Source organism: Rhinopithecus bieti, unplaced genomic scaffold, assembly GCF_001698545.2.
Source record: "Rhinopithecus bieti isolate Rb0 unplaced genomic scaffold, ASM169854v2 scaffold_13262, whole genome shotgun sequence".
NCBI lineage: Eukaryota > Metazoa > Chordata > Mammalia > Primates > Cercopithecidae > Rhinopithecus > Rhinopithecus bieti.
Window position 1 is genome coordinate 3,179,002 of NW_016808004.1, and position 14,794 is coordinate 3,193,795.

The 14,794-nt window shown below is 50.8% G+C and overlaps 2 protein-coding genes across 7 annotated transcripts in view; one reads left to right on the plus strand and one right to left on the minus strand.

Annotated features, from left to right (window-relative positions):
* Positions 1-566: 566 nt before the first annotated feature.
* On the plus strand, positions 567-6,479 carry SLC51B (SLC51 subunit beta). Of its 4 annotated transcripts, none has more exons than XM_017885057.1 (4): positions 567-1,337; positions 2,941-3,152; positions 4,533-4,623; positions 5,994-6,479. In XM_017885057.1, the coding sequence occupies exons 2-4, from the start codon at positions 3,056-3,058 to the stop codon at positions 6,196-6,198; spliced, it is 393 nt and encodes a 130-aa protein (XP_017740546.1). In that variant the 5' UTR covers positions 567-1,337; positions 2,941-3,055; the 3' UTR covers positions 6,199-6,479. The 4 variants fall into 4 exon arrangements, with proteins under 4 accessions (XP_017740546.1, XP_017740547.1, XP_017740545.1 ...); XM_017885058.1 differs by lacking the exon at positions 567-1,337 and adding an exon at positions 2,153-2,644; XM_017885056.1 differs by lacking the exon at positions 567-1,337 and adding an exon at positions 2,154-2,824.
* The window catches only part of RASL12 (RAS like family 12), a 15,668-nt gene continuing 7,307 nt past the window's right edge, over positions 6,434-14,794 (minus strand). For 2 of the 3 annotated variants that reach the window (XM_017885054.1, XM_017885053.1), the window contains exons 2-4: positions 12,393-12,466; positions 11,475-11,665; positions 6,437-8,390 (exon numbers count right to left, since the gene is read on the minus strand). In XM_017885054.1, coding sequence (XP_017740543.1) covers positions 8,015-8,390; positions 11,475-11,665; positions 12,393-12,410 — 585 coding nt within the window. In that variant the 5' untranslated portion in view covers positions 12,411-12,466 and the 3' untranslated portion in view covers positions 6,437-8,014. Of the gene's footprint in view, positions 8,391-11,474; positions 11,666-12,392; positions 12,467-14,794 lie in introns of all 3 variants that reach the window. The other variant, XM_017885052.1, reaches the window with a different exon arrangement.

Here is a 14,794-nt window from a genome sequence, read left to right on the forward strand (position 1 = left end):
ATACATGAATGCATTAAAAAATGAGGAGGAGATGGAGTTCCAGGCAGCCCCTAGGTTCCCAGTTGGGTCTTCTTTCCTCTGCCCCATGTACACACAGTATACACTGTTGACTAATGTTTAACTCATAGAGGAGTTTGGGCTTGACATATGACCTCACTCAGCCTCTGTTTCATTTGTGAAGTAAGAAATAAGTGTGGGCGGCTGGGCATGGTGGCTCGCGCCTATAATCCCAGCACTTTGGGAGTCTGAGGTGGGCAGATCACGAGGTCAGGAGATCGAGACCATCCTGGCTAACATGGTGAAACCCCATCTCTATTAAAAATACAAAAAATTAACCAGGCGTGATGGCACGTACCTGTAGTCCCAGCTACTTGGGAGGCTGAGGCAGGAGAATTGCTTGAACCAGGGAGGCAGAGGTTACAGTGAGCCAAGATTGCACCACTGCACTCCAGCCTGGGTGACAGAGCCAGACTCCATCTCAAAAAAAAAAAAAAAAAAAAAAAAAACATAGGAGTGGGCTTATGCGAAATAAGCCCACTCCTCACTAAACCAACAATGATTGCTTAAGATGCACGGAGCCAGTTGATGGAAAAGTCCATAGACTATCAGAGTTGAATGGCACTGCCCAGGTGGGAGGAGCACCTCATTCCTGCTTCCCCACCAAATTGCTTGCCTTGGCCTGCTTCCTACTCTCTGGGTCACTGGTGCTCACACAGCCTTTCCCAACCCCCACCTCCAAAGGTCATATTTTACAGCTCCTTGTGAGGAATTCACATGATGCCATGACCTTCACTATGAGAAAGCACAGGCTGTAAAAGGCCAGCCTGGCTCCCTGCTCTGTGGTTAAGTATTGATGATGATATTGGGCAATAGAGACCTGGAGTGGGCACACTACATATTCCCCTGCAGTGATGGAACCCACAGACCACAGGTCCTCTGCAGTTCATTCTCCTGCCTGCCCAGAGGATCCGGATGTTTTCTCTTTACTAGAAGCCAACACATAAGAAAGAAAGCACTGGACTCCTGGTGCTTTCAGATTGTGAAAGTCAGGTGGAGTCTGTTTGCACTCTGAGTCCACTCATTCAAGAGGTCACTCACCCCGGAGTGATAGAGGAGGCTCCAGGCCTGGGTGTGTGCTAAAGCCAGAGCTACCAGATGGGTTCACCTGCTGCAGGCTCTCCAGGCACTGTCCCCTAAGTGACAGCTGTTACTGTCTGGGAGAGCTCAAGTGCAAAGACTATCCTGTTCTCCCATAAAGAGGAGAAAGAGGAAGATACAGAAATTGGTGCTGCTCCCAACAGCAGATCAAGGCAGTCCTCAGGAACTCAGGATCCAGGGTGAGTGTCCTCATCTTGCCTTGGGGATGGGTGGCCCAGGTCTTTGGCAGAAGTCATAGTCCAATAATATGGTTAAGCCCTGTTTAAAATGCAGGGATCTCCCCGAGGGGCTTAAGGAGACAAGACAACTACATGCAGTATGACATCCTAAATGGGATCCTGGAACAAGAAAAGAACATTAAAGGCAAAACTAATGAAATGTAAATAAGGCATAAAGTTTAATTTAATCATGCAAATAACAACATGATACCCACTCTAGAAGCAAACTGGATACGTGCTTTGATAGAAATATGTCTTTGGCCAGGCACAGTGGCTCACGCCTGTAATCCCAGCATTTTTGGAGGCCGAGGCAGATCGATCACCTGAGGTCAGGAGTTCGAGATCACCCCGGCCAACGTGGTGAAACCCCATCTCTACTAAAAATACAAAATTGGCCAGATGTGGTGGCTCATGCCTGTAATCCCAGCACTTTGGGAGGCTGAGGAGGATGGATCACCTCAGGTCAGAAGTTCAAGCCCAGCCTGGCCAACATGGTGAAACCACGTCTCTACTAAAAATACAAAAATTAGGCAGGCGGTAGTGAAATGCGCCTGTAAATCCAACTACTTAGGAGGCTGAGACAGGAGAATCGCTTGAACCCAGGAAGCAGAGGTTGCAGTGGGCAGAGATCGTGCCACTGCACTCCAGCCTGGGTGACAGAGTGAAATTTTTTCTAAAAAAAAAAAAAAAAAAAAAAAGCAAATAAGCAAAATAACTTAGTAATTTTGATATTGGCCCGAATAATATATGTTGTCAAAATTAATTTTACCTATTTCTTTTTGTTTTTTAAAGTATAGATGGTAGAACATTTTATATTAAGTAGTAATAGTACAGGTAGTACAAGATGTCAAAATGTCTGACTGTTTTGAGATTGACTGAGGTTCAGTTTATTATTAATAGTTGGGACGGAAATAGGCCTACAGGAAGTAAGGGATTTATCCAGAGAGCATGGGTTCAGGTTCTTCCCTTGCAAACAACAGAAACCAATTCTGCTGATAACTTGTCCAAAAAACAAACAAACAAAAAAAGTTCTCGGGATCGGGGCAGGGGGTGCCCTCTCAGCATCAGGAGCCCGCAGCTGTTTGCCTCTGGCACTTTTCCCTTTTCTCCTCTCTGTGCCGTAGGCATGCCAGTTCCCAGGAGTGAGGCATGATAGGCCCAGCCTTTGACACGTGGGGAAACACAGGCCTGTGATTGGCTACCGCATGACACTCAAGGGACAATTGCTACGGCAACGCGTGGGCGCGCTGTGGGCTCGTAGAAGCCAGGTGGGGACGCTGGACAGGTGAAGACCCGAGATGTCCTTTGCAAGGGTCCCAGAGCCCGTCAGTGGCTCAGTCATCCTCACTCCCAGATCAGTGCTCCTCCACAAATGCGATGGCTTTTAATAAAGATTTGAGTCACCCGCTTCTACAAACTCTGCCCGTCCAGGCTCCACGTGCTTCTGGGTTCGTTCGGGTCGTTTTGGTCCCATAACTTTGGGCCAGAGGAGATCTGGATTTGGGCACGGAGGGAGATCAAACTCGGGTGGGATATCCAGTCATGCTCTCTGCTTTGTTTCCAGGAATCTTCAGGGCTTCTCTGCCCAGGGGCCAGAACCGAGGAGCCAAGGAGGGCTGCTGGGGCTAAGGGGCCTAAGAACCTCGTTGCCAGCGGTACACACCACCAGGAGCAGGGGCATGGAGCACAGTGAGGGGGCTGCCGGAGACCCAGCTGGTACTGTGGTGCCCCAGGAGCTGCTGGAAGAGATGCTTTGGTTTTTTCGTGTGGAAGATGGTAAGTGGTGAGAGATTGACGGCAGGGGTCGGGGTGTGCCCCTCAACACAGAGCAGAGTTTGGCTGAAGGCCCTGACACTGTCGTCCCCTCCAGGTCAGGCGGCACATTTCCTCCAAGACAGGGACTCAGTCTGGGGTACCCAGAGGGCTCTTGCTGGACCGCCCCTTCCTTTTCTCAGGGTGTGGTCGCTTATTTATGCAGCCCTCCAATCATCACAACATTTATTAAGCTCCTACTTTATACCAGACAGTGTTCTCAGCACTGGGGCGACAATAGTGAACAAAATACAATAAAAATCTCTGCCTTCATGGAGCATACATTCTAGTGAGGATTAAAAATAAACAACTAAAATGAATAGTGCATTGGTGATGAGTAATAAAAAGAAAAATTAAACAGAGAAAGAGAATAGGAAGTATGTAGTAAGGGCAGTAATGTGGTCAAGGAAGGCCTCACTAAAAGGTAACATTTTATCATCAGGCAGGTGACTTGCAGGAAACTAAGGAGTTAGCTATGCAGATTATTTGGGGGAGGAACATTCCTGGAGGGAGGACAGCAAATGCAAAAGCTCTGAGGCTGGACCCTCCTTCATTTTGGTACAGCATGGACAAATCTTGAGTATCCACATTCAGTTTAGTTACTTTATGTATTCTCTGTGGGCAGTTGCCATTCCTTCCACCCTTCTCCCTGCCTTCTTTCTTTCCTTTTTTTTTCTTTCTTTTTTCTTTTTCTTTTTCTTTTTTTTTTTTTGAGGCAGGGTCACTCTGTTGCCCAGGTTGGAGTGCAGTGGCGCAATCTTGGCTCACTGCAAGCTCTGCCTCCTGGATGCAAGTGATTCTCAGCCTCCCAAGTAGCTGAGATTACAGGGGTACACCACCACACCCGGCTAATTTTTGTATTTTTAGTAGAGACAGGGTTTCACCATTTGGCCAGGCTGGTCTTGAACTCCTGACCTCAGGTGATCCACCTGACTCGGCTTCCCAAAGTGCTGGGATTATAGGTGTGAGCCACTGCGCCCAGCCTTCTTTCTTTGCCTTGTGCCAGCCCCTGGCAAAACTCAAGACTGTAAAGTTTATCTTGGCCCACCTGTCCCCTGCCCTCTGCAGGCCTCTGCCCTTCACCCCTGTGGCCCCACTGTTATTTAACTGCAGTACTGTCTCCTCCATTAGATTAGGGCTTCTCCAGAGTAGAGACTGTGTCTTCCACCCTCCTACCTGTTACACTGGGAGTGCCCCAGGGCAAGGGGCTCATCTTGGATTAGGGTCTCCTCGCAAAGGACAGTTGATACTGTAAGCTGGGTCTGAGCCCAGGGCCCAGCTGTTAGTGGGCTTGAGAGGTGCCTGGCCACTCCTCAGGGCTCTGTCCTGTGTGTCCCTCCCCAGCAACTCCCTGGAATTACTCCATCCTTGCCCTGGCGGCTGTGGTGGTCATGATAAGCATGTTCCTCCTGGGAAGGAGCATCCAGGCAAACAGGTGAGGAGCTGGTCCTGAGGGGATGGGGTGGTCTCTGAGGGGTAGAGGCCCTGCCTTCCCAGAGGGAAACCTAGAGAGGGGTCACTTAGGGATCATGGCTGTCCACCCTTTGGGACAGCAAAATTCAGCCTTCAGTGTCCTTGGAGAACCCAAAGCTGTTAAAAACAAAACAAAACAAAAAACAGCAACAGTCCCTGATTACCACCCCCTGGCCCTGGACAGGAAGCAGGCATGACCTGGAGGAGTGTAGCCATTCAGAAGGGGAGCTTGCCCCTCTCACCCTGTCAGGACACATGCACCTCAGCAAGGTCAACTCAGAGATGAGTGGCTGTCCACAGGTACAGCAGACCTGTTCCCCCTACGACCCAGGCAGAATCTCTGGGCTGACAGCTTACCACCACTGGGTCCTTCCACTATGGCCAGGAAGTCTAGGGGTACCTTGAATAAAACCAATCTGGAGAGAGGACAGACTCGTGGGAGTTATTAGAAGGTTAAGAAAGTGGGTAGTGGGAGCCAATGAAGGTGGTTGGGGGAGGGGAGTGATGTGTACACGATGGGGTTTTAGAACATGACTGGTGGTGTGCCTAGGATGGTTTAGAGAAGGAAACACCCAGAAGCAGAGAGATTAGTTAGAAATTTCCTACAGTAGTGTGAGGGATGAGGTGTGTGTTGACAAGGACCTGTGCTAAGTAGGATAACAGTCCAAGGTTAGAGACAGTGAAAAGGTGAAAAGAACACAGGAATCAAGAGTCAGGACGCTTAAGTGCACACCCCAACTATGTGCATGCTTAGCTTTTTTTTTTTTTTTTTTGAGACAGTCTCTCTCTTGCCTAGGATGGAGTGCAATGGTGCAATCTCAGCTCACTGCAACCTCTGCCTCCCAGGTTCAAGTGATTCTCCTGCTTCAGTGTCCCAAGTAGCTGCAATTACAGGCACAACCACACCCAGATAATTTTTGTATTTTTAGTAGAGACGGAATTTTGCCATGTTGGCCAGACTGGTCTCAAACACCTGGCCTCAAGTGATCCACCCGCCTCAGCCTCCCAAAGTGCTGGGACTATAGGCATGAGCCACTGCACCTGGCCTCCATGAACTACATTTCCTCACTTGGAAGGTGGCGAGGGGTGGGGGTGGGGGTGGTGGCAATGATACTTGAGTTCACAGGTGACAGTAAGGATTCCTTGAAATGACACACACGCAAGCGTAAGTCATTTCTCTGTTGAAGGAACATCCAACCATTGCTGCTTCTCCCCTAGTAGCTCCCAAACTGCATACAGAATTTTCCCTTCAGATTCTTTAAGCCATTTGGGAGACCCAGTCCTGCCCCAAACACTCAGCCCCCCGATTAACACTGTTCCCTGTCCCTCCAGAAAACAAAAGATGCAACCACCAGAAAAAGAAAATCCAGAAGTCCTGCATTTGGATGAGGCCAGAACCAAGGATCACAACAGCCTAAACAACCTAAGAGAGACTTTGCTCTCAGAAAAGCCAAATTCGGCCCAGGTGGAACTTGAGTTAAAAGAGAGAGATGTGCTGTCAGTTTTCCTTCCAGATATACCAGAAACTGAGAGCTAGTGAGGGTTCAGAGAAGTCCCACCCTAAGCCAGGCACATGATCTGGGCTCAGCTCAGTGGCCTGAAACCTCTCAGGTTTTACAGTCTCTCCCAAGCAGCCCGCTTTTTTCTTTTTCTTCCTTTCTTTCTTTCTCTCTCTCTCTCTCTCTTCTTTCTTTCTTTTCTTTCTTTCTTTGTCTTTCTTTCTTTCTTTATTTTATAGCAGATACAATGAATGAACTGCAAGCAAACTAAAATTCTGTTATTAAAAAAAATCTTTTATTAAAATGCTCCTGGAAGTCAGCAGGTGGTATTGCATAGTTTGTTCAGATGGCAGTGGTACACACACACATACACACGCAAGTGGCCTGGAGCAAAAGTGCAAAATCCGTAGCTGGCCTGTGGGTCGGGAAGCCTGGCTAGGACTCCAAGCATGTGGTCTTGAGTAGTTCACAGCCCCACTCTGACCTCAGCTCCTCTATTTACAGAATGAGACTGAAGACTGGGTCAGAGATGCTGTTTGCAATACAACAGCAGTCCTGAGACTGCTGAGAGGGGAAGAAGCAGGCTTCCAGGCCCAGAACCCCCTTCCCAATCCTTCCACCCACCAGGGCCCTTTCCTTTCCCTGCTTGTCTGCTAAGAGTCTGTGCAAGACTTCCCCTGGACCTGGCATGTGGTAAACAAAATCAGACAACTACCACACTGCCTGCCTTGGAGAGCCTTTTCTTGCCAACGGTGGGATCTGAAAGGAGCGTCCTGATCCCATGTCTGAGCCATGGTGTCCTGGTATAAGCTGTGGTGACACCACCAAATAACATATGCAAAAATTTGCTTTATTAACCCAAAATGCTTTAGGTTCTAAAGTGGGCTTTGAACACTCAGACTCATTGCTGAGGGTCCTGGGTCCTGCCAAACCAGATGACAAACTGGTATACTCTATTTCCACCTGCAAGGGGCCAGGCCCTGTAGCCCCTGGATGGGTCTGATGCTGCTGTGGGCTCCCTGGAGCCCTGGGTAACTCACTGGAGTGACAACTTTCTTCTGCAGCCCGGATCATTAAACTTGACGGAGCTGGTCCTGAGGTTCTTTGGACAGAGTCCTTAACAGTGGGAAAACGTGGGGAATCTGTCTGCTGGTGAAAGAACTCTAGGGCTCCTTACATTGGACAACCCACAGCCCCCTCCCTTTTATCCTCATTGAGACGTCAGGTGTTGGAAATACCCCTTCCTGGGGCTTCTTTGCCCCGCCCAGGCTGTCCATTGGATTATTTTAACTAGATTTTCCTTGAATAAACTGTGGGGTTTGTAGCCTGGGCCTTCTGTGAAGTCAGCAGATGACAGGAGGGCCAGGCTCTGGCCTCTGAAACTGCAGCCGCCCTGCCTCTCCCGTCCACCAGGTGGCACAAGGACCCCAGGGCTGTCATTCTGCAGGTTCTTCTCAGGCCTGACATTGACAGAGCTATCCACCTAGACCGTCCACTAAGGGCCACAGCTGGCCCAACTGTAGCTGGAGCAGGACGGGCTGATGGCAGCAGGATGGACACTGCAATTTCTTCCTACTTAAGGCTGAACCCAGGTCTCTGGGTTGTCACAGTGGCTGTTTCCCTCCAGGGCCACAGATACGGTGGTTACCATGAAGACCAAGGCCTGGAGGGAACAGAAGCAGCATCCCTGCCTGCCACTGCAGCTCACACAGTGAACTGAGTGTAGGGACACTGCTTGGTGCTGGAGGTGGGGTCTGCTGTCCATCAGAGGGAAAAGCCGGTGGTGAGAAGCCAGCCCCTGCCCCGCTGCAGTCCTGTCCACCCACCGAGCCTGGGGTTCCTGGGGAAGGGTCCTCAGAAGATCTTGAAACCCTTCAGGAGGGTCAGGGTAGGCGCCTTGCGCTTGCTCTGGGCCCGGGATGACTTCACGGTGACCAGCTTGGCCTGGGCCACAGTGGGCATCTCCTTCAGGCTGACAGTGGAGAGTGTGTTGAAGGTGCAGCTGGCCAGCCCATGCCGGGCGGTGAGTGGGGCCTGGTGGGGCAGGGCCCTCTCCTCGGAGATGAAGAGGGGCCGGGTCAGGGGGCTCTTCTCCAGCTCCCGCCGTGCCTCTCGCACTGCCTCATGGAAGACGTGCTGCACGTGCTCAAAGTCCAGACAGGCAGAGACCTCGAAAAACAGGCACCCAAACCTTCCTGCCAAAGCCACACCCTCTGCCTTGGTGACTTGCCTGGTGAGGAAGCAGGGTGAGGCAGGGAGTTAGGAGCAGGCTGTGCCAAATCAGGCAGACCAGCTCCTACACCCGGCGCCCCATGGACTAGCTGGGTGGCCTGGGGTCATCTTCACCTCTCTGAGTCTCAGTGTTCTCATCGGTACAATGGGTTACTGACCTCTGCCCCTCAGGGTTGTTAGCATTACGAAAGACAATTTGTTTCAAGTGCTTAGCACAGTACCTGGCACAGAGTCAGTGCTCAATAAATGGTAGCTGATGTTACCCAAGCCAGAATTTTGGGATGAGGATGAGGGTAAGAAGCTACTCCAAATCCCCTCTGCTGAACCCTGCCTGTGGCTGGAGGAAGCAGGCCATTCCCAGTCCCATCTCTTCTCTACCCCAACATGGGTCCCTGGGGCAGGAAACGGGCCACCCACAGCTCTGGCTTGTGGGATCAGCTCTAGAGAGAAGCAGTCGTTTGGATTGAAGGGTTAGACCACAGAGGTGACTCCAGAAGCCTGCGGTTGGCAGAGTTCTCAGGGCTCCTGGGGTGTTCTGTCTGCCTCTCCAGGGCAGAGGCAGGAGAGGGCAGGGGTGACAACATTTCATGGTGAGGAAGGCAAAAGGAGAGAGGGGGCAACACCTATTCTGGCTTGGTCCTACACCACCTCCCGTGAAGGGAGGATAGACTATCCGAAACTTGGGACGGTCGTGGAGGTTTCTGACCTGAAAGCCATGGGAATCGAGGTGGGAGGAAAAAGAAGACTGGCTCTTGCGTAGGTCGGATGTCTAGAAGAGTGAAGAGACGTGGGGGGGGGGAGGGGTGGTCCCTGAGGTCTTGGGGCCGAGATTCCACTGGATGCATCTTCCTGACCTACTGCTGAGCTGTCCCACTGCTCACTCCCGAGGATAATGGCACAGCCGCTAGATGAGAGGAGGCACTCCAGTGGGCCATGACGGGAAAAGTTTCTGAGCCCAAGGCTGACCTGGCAGGAGCAGGGGCTGAGAGTGGGCTAGCTGCCCAGGGTGCCACTCCATGGTGGGGGGAGTCTCAGAGACAGTGAGTGACTGGGACAAAAAGAGTCAGAGGCATCGAATCTATTCCCCACCCAGGGCTGTTTTCTGCCAGTAAGCTCACCGCTTCCTGAGGAACCGTTTTGGAAAGAACACTTGCTATTATGTGCTTTTATGATGAGCTTGAATCTGCAACTTTGTCATTGTGGGGGCTTGAATACTGAATTTTCACAAACACAAACCCCATGTGTGTGTGCATGTGTGTGAGTGGGTGACAGAGGCACAGAACATTGTTCTTTTTCTTATTTTGTTGCATCCTAGTGAAAATTTTATCAGCGGCTTGGGAAGCACCAACCTAACCCACATTTTACCCTTCAAACAGTGAGACAGTCATGGGAGACAATGACCAATGCTCAGCTAAAAGTTAGACTTCCTGTGTTTCCCAGAATCTCAATTTACTAAACTCGGGACTTGATTAAAGAATGAAATAGGAATGCATTGTCCTAAGTTGTTTTTAGGGAACGGGTGGGATCAGCTTCATTTGAGCATGTATTCTTTGTTATTTGCTCCCAAACCATTTTAGACAATCCCTTTGGCAAAGATTGGGGTCAAAAGAGTGATTCGTAGTTTTTGTCCCTGTATTGAAACTGGCCTATTCACAATCCAGTTTTCTGACCCCTAAGAGGGTCTGTGATTCCTCAAAGACTACCTTCAGCAGCTTTCAGGTCACATGACTTCCCTCATTCATGGAGACAAATTACAATTTGCCTGGGTCTGAGGGCTTGGCCACCTTCGAAGGCCTCTCACCATAGTCCCCCTTCACGGTCCCACACCTCTCTTTTTCCCACTGCCCATCTGACCTGTTCTAAACAAAGGGTCCCCTCCTTGTTAACACCAGTCAATGTGCCCTCGGGGCCTAGGGAAGTAGGGCAGACCAACCGTGAACAAGGAGGGATGAGTGGCTGGTGGAAGGGGCTATCCCTTGCAGGTAGACTGGCCACAGATGACAAAGGTCAGTGCTGGAGAAATTCAGTGGCATTACTCATTAAGTTCAGGCATCACAGTGTCAAATGCCTCAGGGCCAGGCAGGCAACTTGAATGTGTGGAGAGGGTGGAGGTAAACCATGGGGAGTGGCGAGGCCTGGGGTCGGCTGGAGAGAGCATGCCCCACCTCAAAGCATTCCAGTTCTAGGTCTTTTAAGACACTATGCCAGCCAAGCAAAATATGGCTGCAGTATTTTTCAGTAATGCGTCCTCTGGCCCAGTCTCTGACCTCTGATTTGAGTCCAACCCTTTTTAAGAGAACCTGCCGTCAGCCCAGTCAACTGTGGGAGTGAGTGTAGGAGGTTCGGTCTGGGTGAGGGGAGAGCCCGTTGGACCAGAGCAGACACCTGACCAAGGAGCCAATCAGAGCCTCTCTCCCTAGAATTTGAATCAGGCACCAGATCAGTCAGCTGCTGGGAGTGGGGCCAGAAGGTCAGGATAGACTCAGGCAAGAAGGGTGAATCCAAGAGAATCCACAGAGACCCAAGAGGGAGGAAGGAGTGGCTGCTCTTCTGACTTTCAGGGTGTAGCCCCTGTGTGACCCAGAAACCTTTCCCTTCAAGTCCTTGGCTGCCTGGAAGACCAACATCTACCATACCCTTATAACATAATCCCTTCGGCCGGGCACAGTGGCTCACGCCTGTAATCCCAGCACTTTGGGAGGCCGAGGCAGGTGGATCACGAGTTCAGGAGTTCAAGACCAGCCTGGCTAACAAGGTGAAACCCCGTCTGTACTAAAAACACAAAAATTAGCCAGGCATGGTGGCGGGCACCTGTAATCCCACCTACTGGGGAGGCTGAGGCAGGAGAATCACTTGAACCCAGGAGGTGGAGGTTGCAGTGAGCTGAGATGGTGCCATTGCACTCCAGCCTAGGTGACAGAGTGAGACTCCATCTCAGAAAACAGACAAACATATAATCCCTTCTACCTCAATTCAAGGGGATGACTGTTCTTAGCAGCCCACTAATCCCTGAAGATGCCACCTGCCCTTACAAGCGAAGAAAGCGAGCTCTGGAGACAAGGGCCAAGCAGGCTGTGCTCACCTGTACTGAGCCATGTCCAGCTTGTTGCCTAACAGCAGGGCAGGGACACTGCGCTGTGTCTCCTTCGCGTGCAAGGCAAGCAGCTCCAGGTAGCTGCTGCTGCTATCGAAGCTCTGGCGGCTGTCGACGCTATACACCACCAGGAAGGCATGGGCCCAGTTCAGGTAGCGCTCGCAGTTCCTGGGGGTGTCCTGGAGTGAAGGAGAGAAGCCCCGCCGGGGGGCAGAGGAGGTTGGGGTAAAGGCCTTCACCTGAGCCGTCCAATCCCACCTCCCCACTCCCCGGTCTTTGTATATTGTTTCCCAGCAGAGCCCTTTCAAAGGGGTACTTGAGTGTGGATTTGGCTTGGTGTGAAAGGAGACATTGTCTCATGAACCTCCCTCCCACCACCCAGCCAGAGACTTGAAGACCTTGGCCCCTTGGGCCCAGAGCCAAAGACTCTGGCATGGTCCCTACAGAGACCTGGCTGTCCCTGGGCACCGCTGGTTCTGGGTTGGGTTCATGCTGCCCCTTTGGCTTCTGAGAGTAACTGGCATCCAGCCTTGGCAGGAGGTGGTGAGGACATGGGTGGAGACTTGTGTGTGGGAGAGACCTGGGCTAAGGGGCTCTCACCAGGAGCATCTGTGTAAATAGGTGTGTACCTGCCTCCTCGTGTACACAGGCACAGAGCCCCACAGCACAAGATCTCAGAGCGGATGCCAGCAACCATCATGTCTCTCCAGGCCCCGTCCCATCCTTCTCATTTGGCAAAGAAAGGATTCAGACTCACAGAGATCAAGTGCCTTATTCAGGGTTACACAGCAAACTTGAGCTTAAAAGGCATCTAAATGCACATCTGAGGCCTCGCACTCTGGGCCAGGACTTCTCAGGAGGCTACAGTGACTTGCAGCAGTGCATAGGTAATGGAGGTAATGTTACCAGGTCGGCAGTGTCCATGACCCTCAGGTGGACAGGCTGGTGGTCCACGGTCTCCTCGGAGCTGTAGGTGTCCTCTACAACACAGATGGTTAGCCAGGTCAGACACAGTGCCTTGGGTGTAAGTTTGAGCTTCCCTCTGTGCTAGACCCGTGTGGCCTTGGGGGACCTTTGGAGCTGCTCTGGGGCTGGGACCACTGGAAAGTCCTTGGTTCTCACACTCATGGAGGCTACAGGCAGACTCTCCCACCAAGGAGATGCTGCTCCACCTGCAGGACTCAGCATCAGTGGTTACTCACAGACCATGGCTCGGGGGCGGGACTGTGTTCTGGACCCACACACGAAACCAGCAGGATAGAGTCAAGTGTGTGACCCCTAGACCCTGTTAGCAGTACAGGCTGGCTCAGGAGCAGCACTGCTAGCCCCTCTATCCCAGAACCCCAGTCTTTCCCACCTTCTTCCCTTCCGATCACCCTCCTGCCCGCAGTGGGAGAAAAGACAAGGGAAAAGAGAAGTACATGATACGATGGAAGGACGGCAGTCAGACCCCCTTTAGAAGTTCCAAGAAGGTTTTACAAATAATCCTTGTCAACATGACAGCGGGGAGTCAGTCTAGTGTAGTCAGAAGTTTTCAGTTGGAGAATGTGGTATTAAACCTAATGTCAGCTACTTTTTAGCTTTGTGACTTGGCCAAATCACTTCAGCTCTCTGAGGCTGTTTCCTCATTTTAAAACAGGAACACTACGATAACATTGCTAACAGTTTCCAAGCATTTCCTCTGTCCCAGGCGCTGTGCTTGACATTAGCTCATTTAACAGTCCCATCTCCCAGGGCTCTGTAAGAACTCGATGGGCCCCCCTGGGCATGGGGCCTGGCTTACCACACATGCCTGGTGAGGACAGTGGGAACCATGGTTCTCCAAAGTTAATAGGGCAGGATCACTTTTCCAGATGATTTTTTTTTTTTTTTTTTTACTTTTGAAATACTTTAGACTGACATAGAAGTTGTAAAATAGTACAGAGTTCCTGTATACTCTTCACCCAGCTTCCCCCAGTGTCATCACCTTACATAACCACAGCCCAATGATCAAAAAGAAACTGACATTGATACCATACTATGAACCAAACTAGCGACCTTATTTGAATTTCTTGAGTTGTTACTATATATAAATATATATATACACATACACACACATATAGTTCTCATGATCTCAAATCTGAGAAGGCAGCAAGTGGCCAGGCACACAGAGGACCTCGCGGCCATGTTGGCAGTCATTCTCCCCAACCCCAATCTGTGCCTGTGTCATTGGCCCACATGTGTGAGTGTACTTGGTTATTACCTTTCCCTAGGTGTCCCCTGCCCCTAGTGGCCCTAAAGAAGACCCCTTTTGGCAGAATTGGGATGGTCTCTGCCCTCCTGGCAGCATCCACTGTGAGAGGGCACACTCCCAACCCTGGCTGAATTTACAGTCAAACACGTCTCTCTGAGGGCTACTGGCAGCCAAGCTGGTCTGGACACACTCCAGGTCCACTAGCATCCAGCATGAATCACAGACAGCTTCTTGTCCCCAGCCTGCTTTGGGGACTTGGATAAATAGCTGCTCTTATGCAAAGACAAAAAAAATCTAATGGAAACTATGTTCCAAATGTTTAACTATATTTAGTTCAAGAAGAGCTGCCCCTAGTTGCTTACATCTCTTTCAGATCTGTCTTTATTTTCCACTCAAAGATGTCAGATGCACCCCTTTTAGGGGTTCCCCCCAATGGGTGCAGTATCCTGCCCAGCCCAGTGAAAGGCGCTAGCCCAACCTTGGTCTCCTGCCGACAGCAGGACAGCCTTTCAAGGTTGCTGTTAGCTCCATTGTAGAGAGATGACAAGGTGAGGCCCAGAGAAGGGATCTCACCCAAGGCCACACAGCACCTAATCAGCAGTAGGAACTTGAACTCAGGGCTTCTAGGCTGGGCTGTGTTCACGTTGGGACTCCCTCACTCCGTGACTGCTCAGTGAATCAGCCTGCCCTCCAGCTCTGTCTGGGCAGAGTACGAGGAAAGACCAGAATCACCCAGTCTGGCAGGGATGTAGAACATGGCTGTATGAGCTGGAAGAAGCCTTGGAGCTCATACTGTCCAGCCTCCCTTTATAGAAGAGGTGATGGGCCTCAGGGGCTGGGGCAGGAGTGAGGGGCTCCTTTCCCAGTCACAGTAATGTCCAGACTTCCTATCACCAAGTTCCTGCCTCAGTGTACTCTGGTGTCCTTAAATATAAGGGCTTCCTAACACCTGGTTCTAATTAATAGTCTATGGACTTTTGTGCTGAGAGAAGAGTCATTTCCCAAAGTTTTGAATTTGCCAATGTTTTCTCCTCGTTTACAGTAATAATTTCTTTCTTTTTTTTTTTTTTTTTTT

What these genes read in the sequence shown, in the direction of transcription:
- SLC51B (XM_017885055.1), top strand. Translation starts at nt 2,582, where the DNA reads ATGACACTCAAGGGACAATTGCTACGGCAACGCGTGGGCGCGCTGTGG. An exon ending in CAGGTGGGGACGCTGGACAG is followed by an intron (nt 2,662 to 2,940) that starts GTGAAGACCCGA and finishes CTTTGTTTCCAG; the next exon opens with GAATCTTCAGGGCTTCTCTG. An exon ending in AGGAGCATCCAGGCAAACAG is followed by an intron (nt 4,624 to 5,993) that starts GTGAGGAGCTGG and finishes CTGTCCCTCCAG; the next exon opens with AAAACAAAAGATGCAACCAC.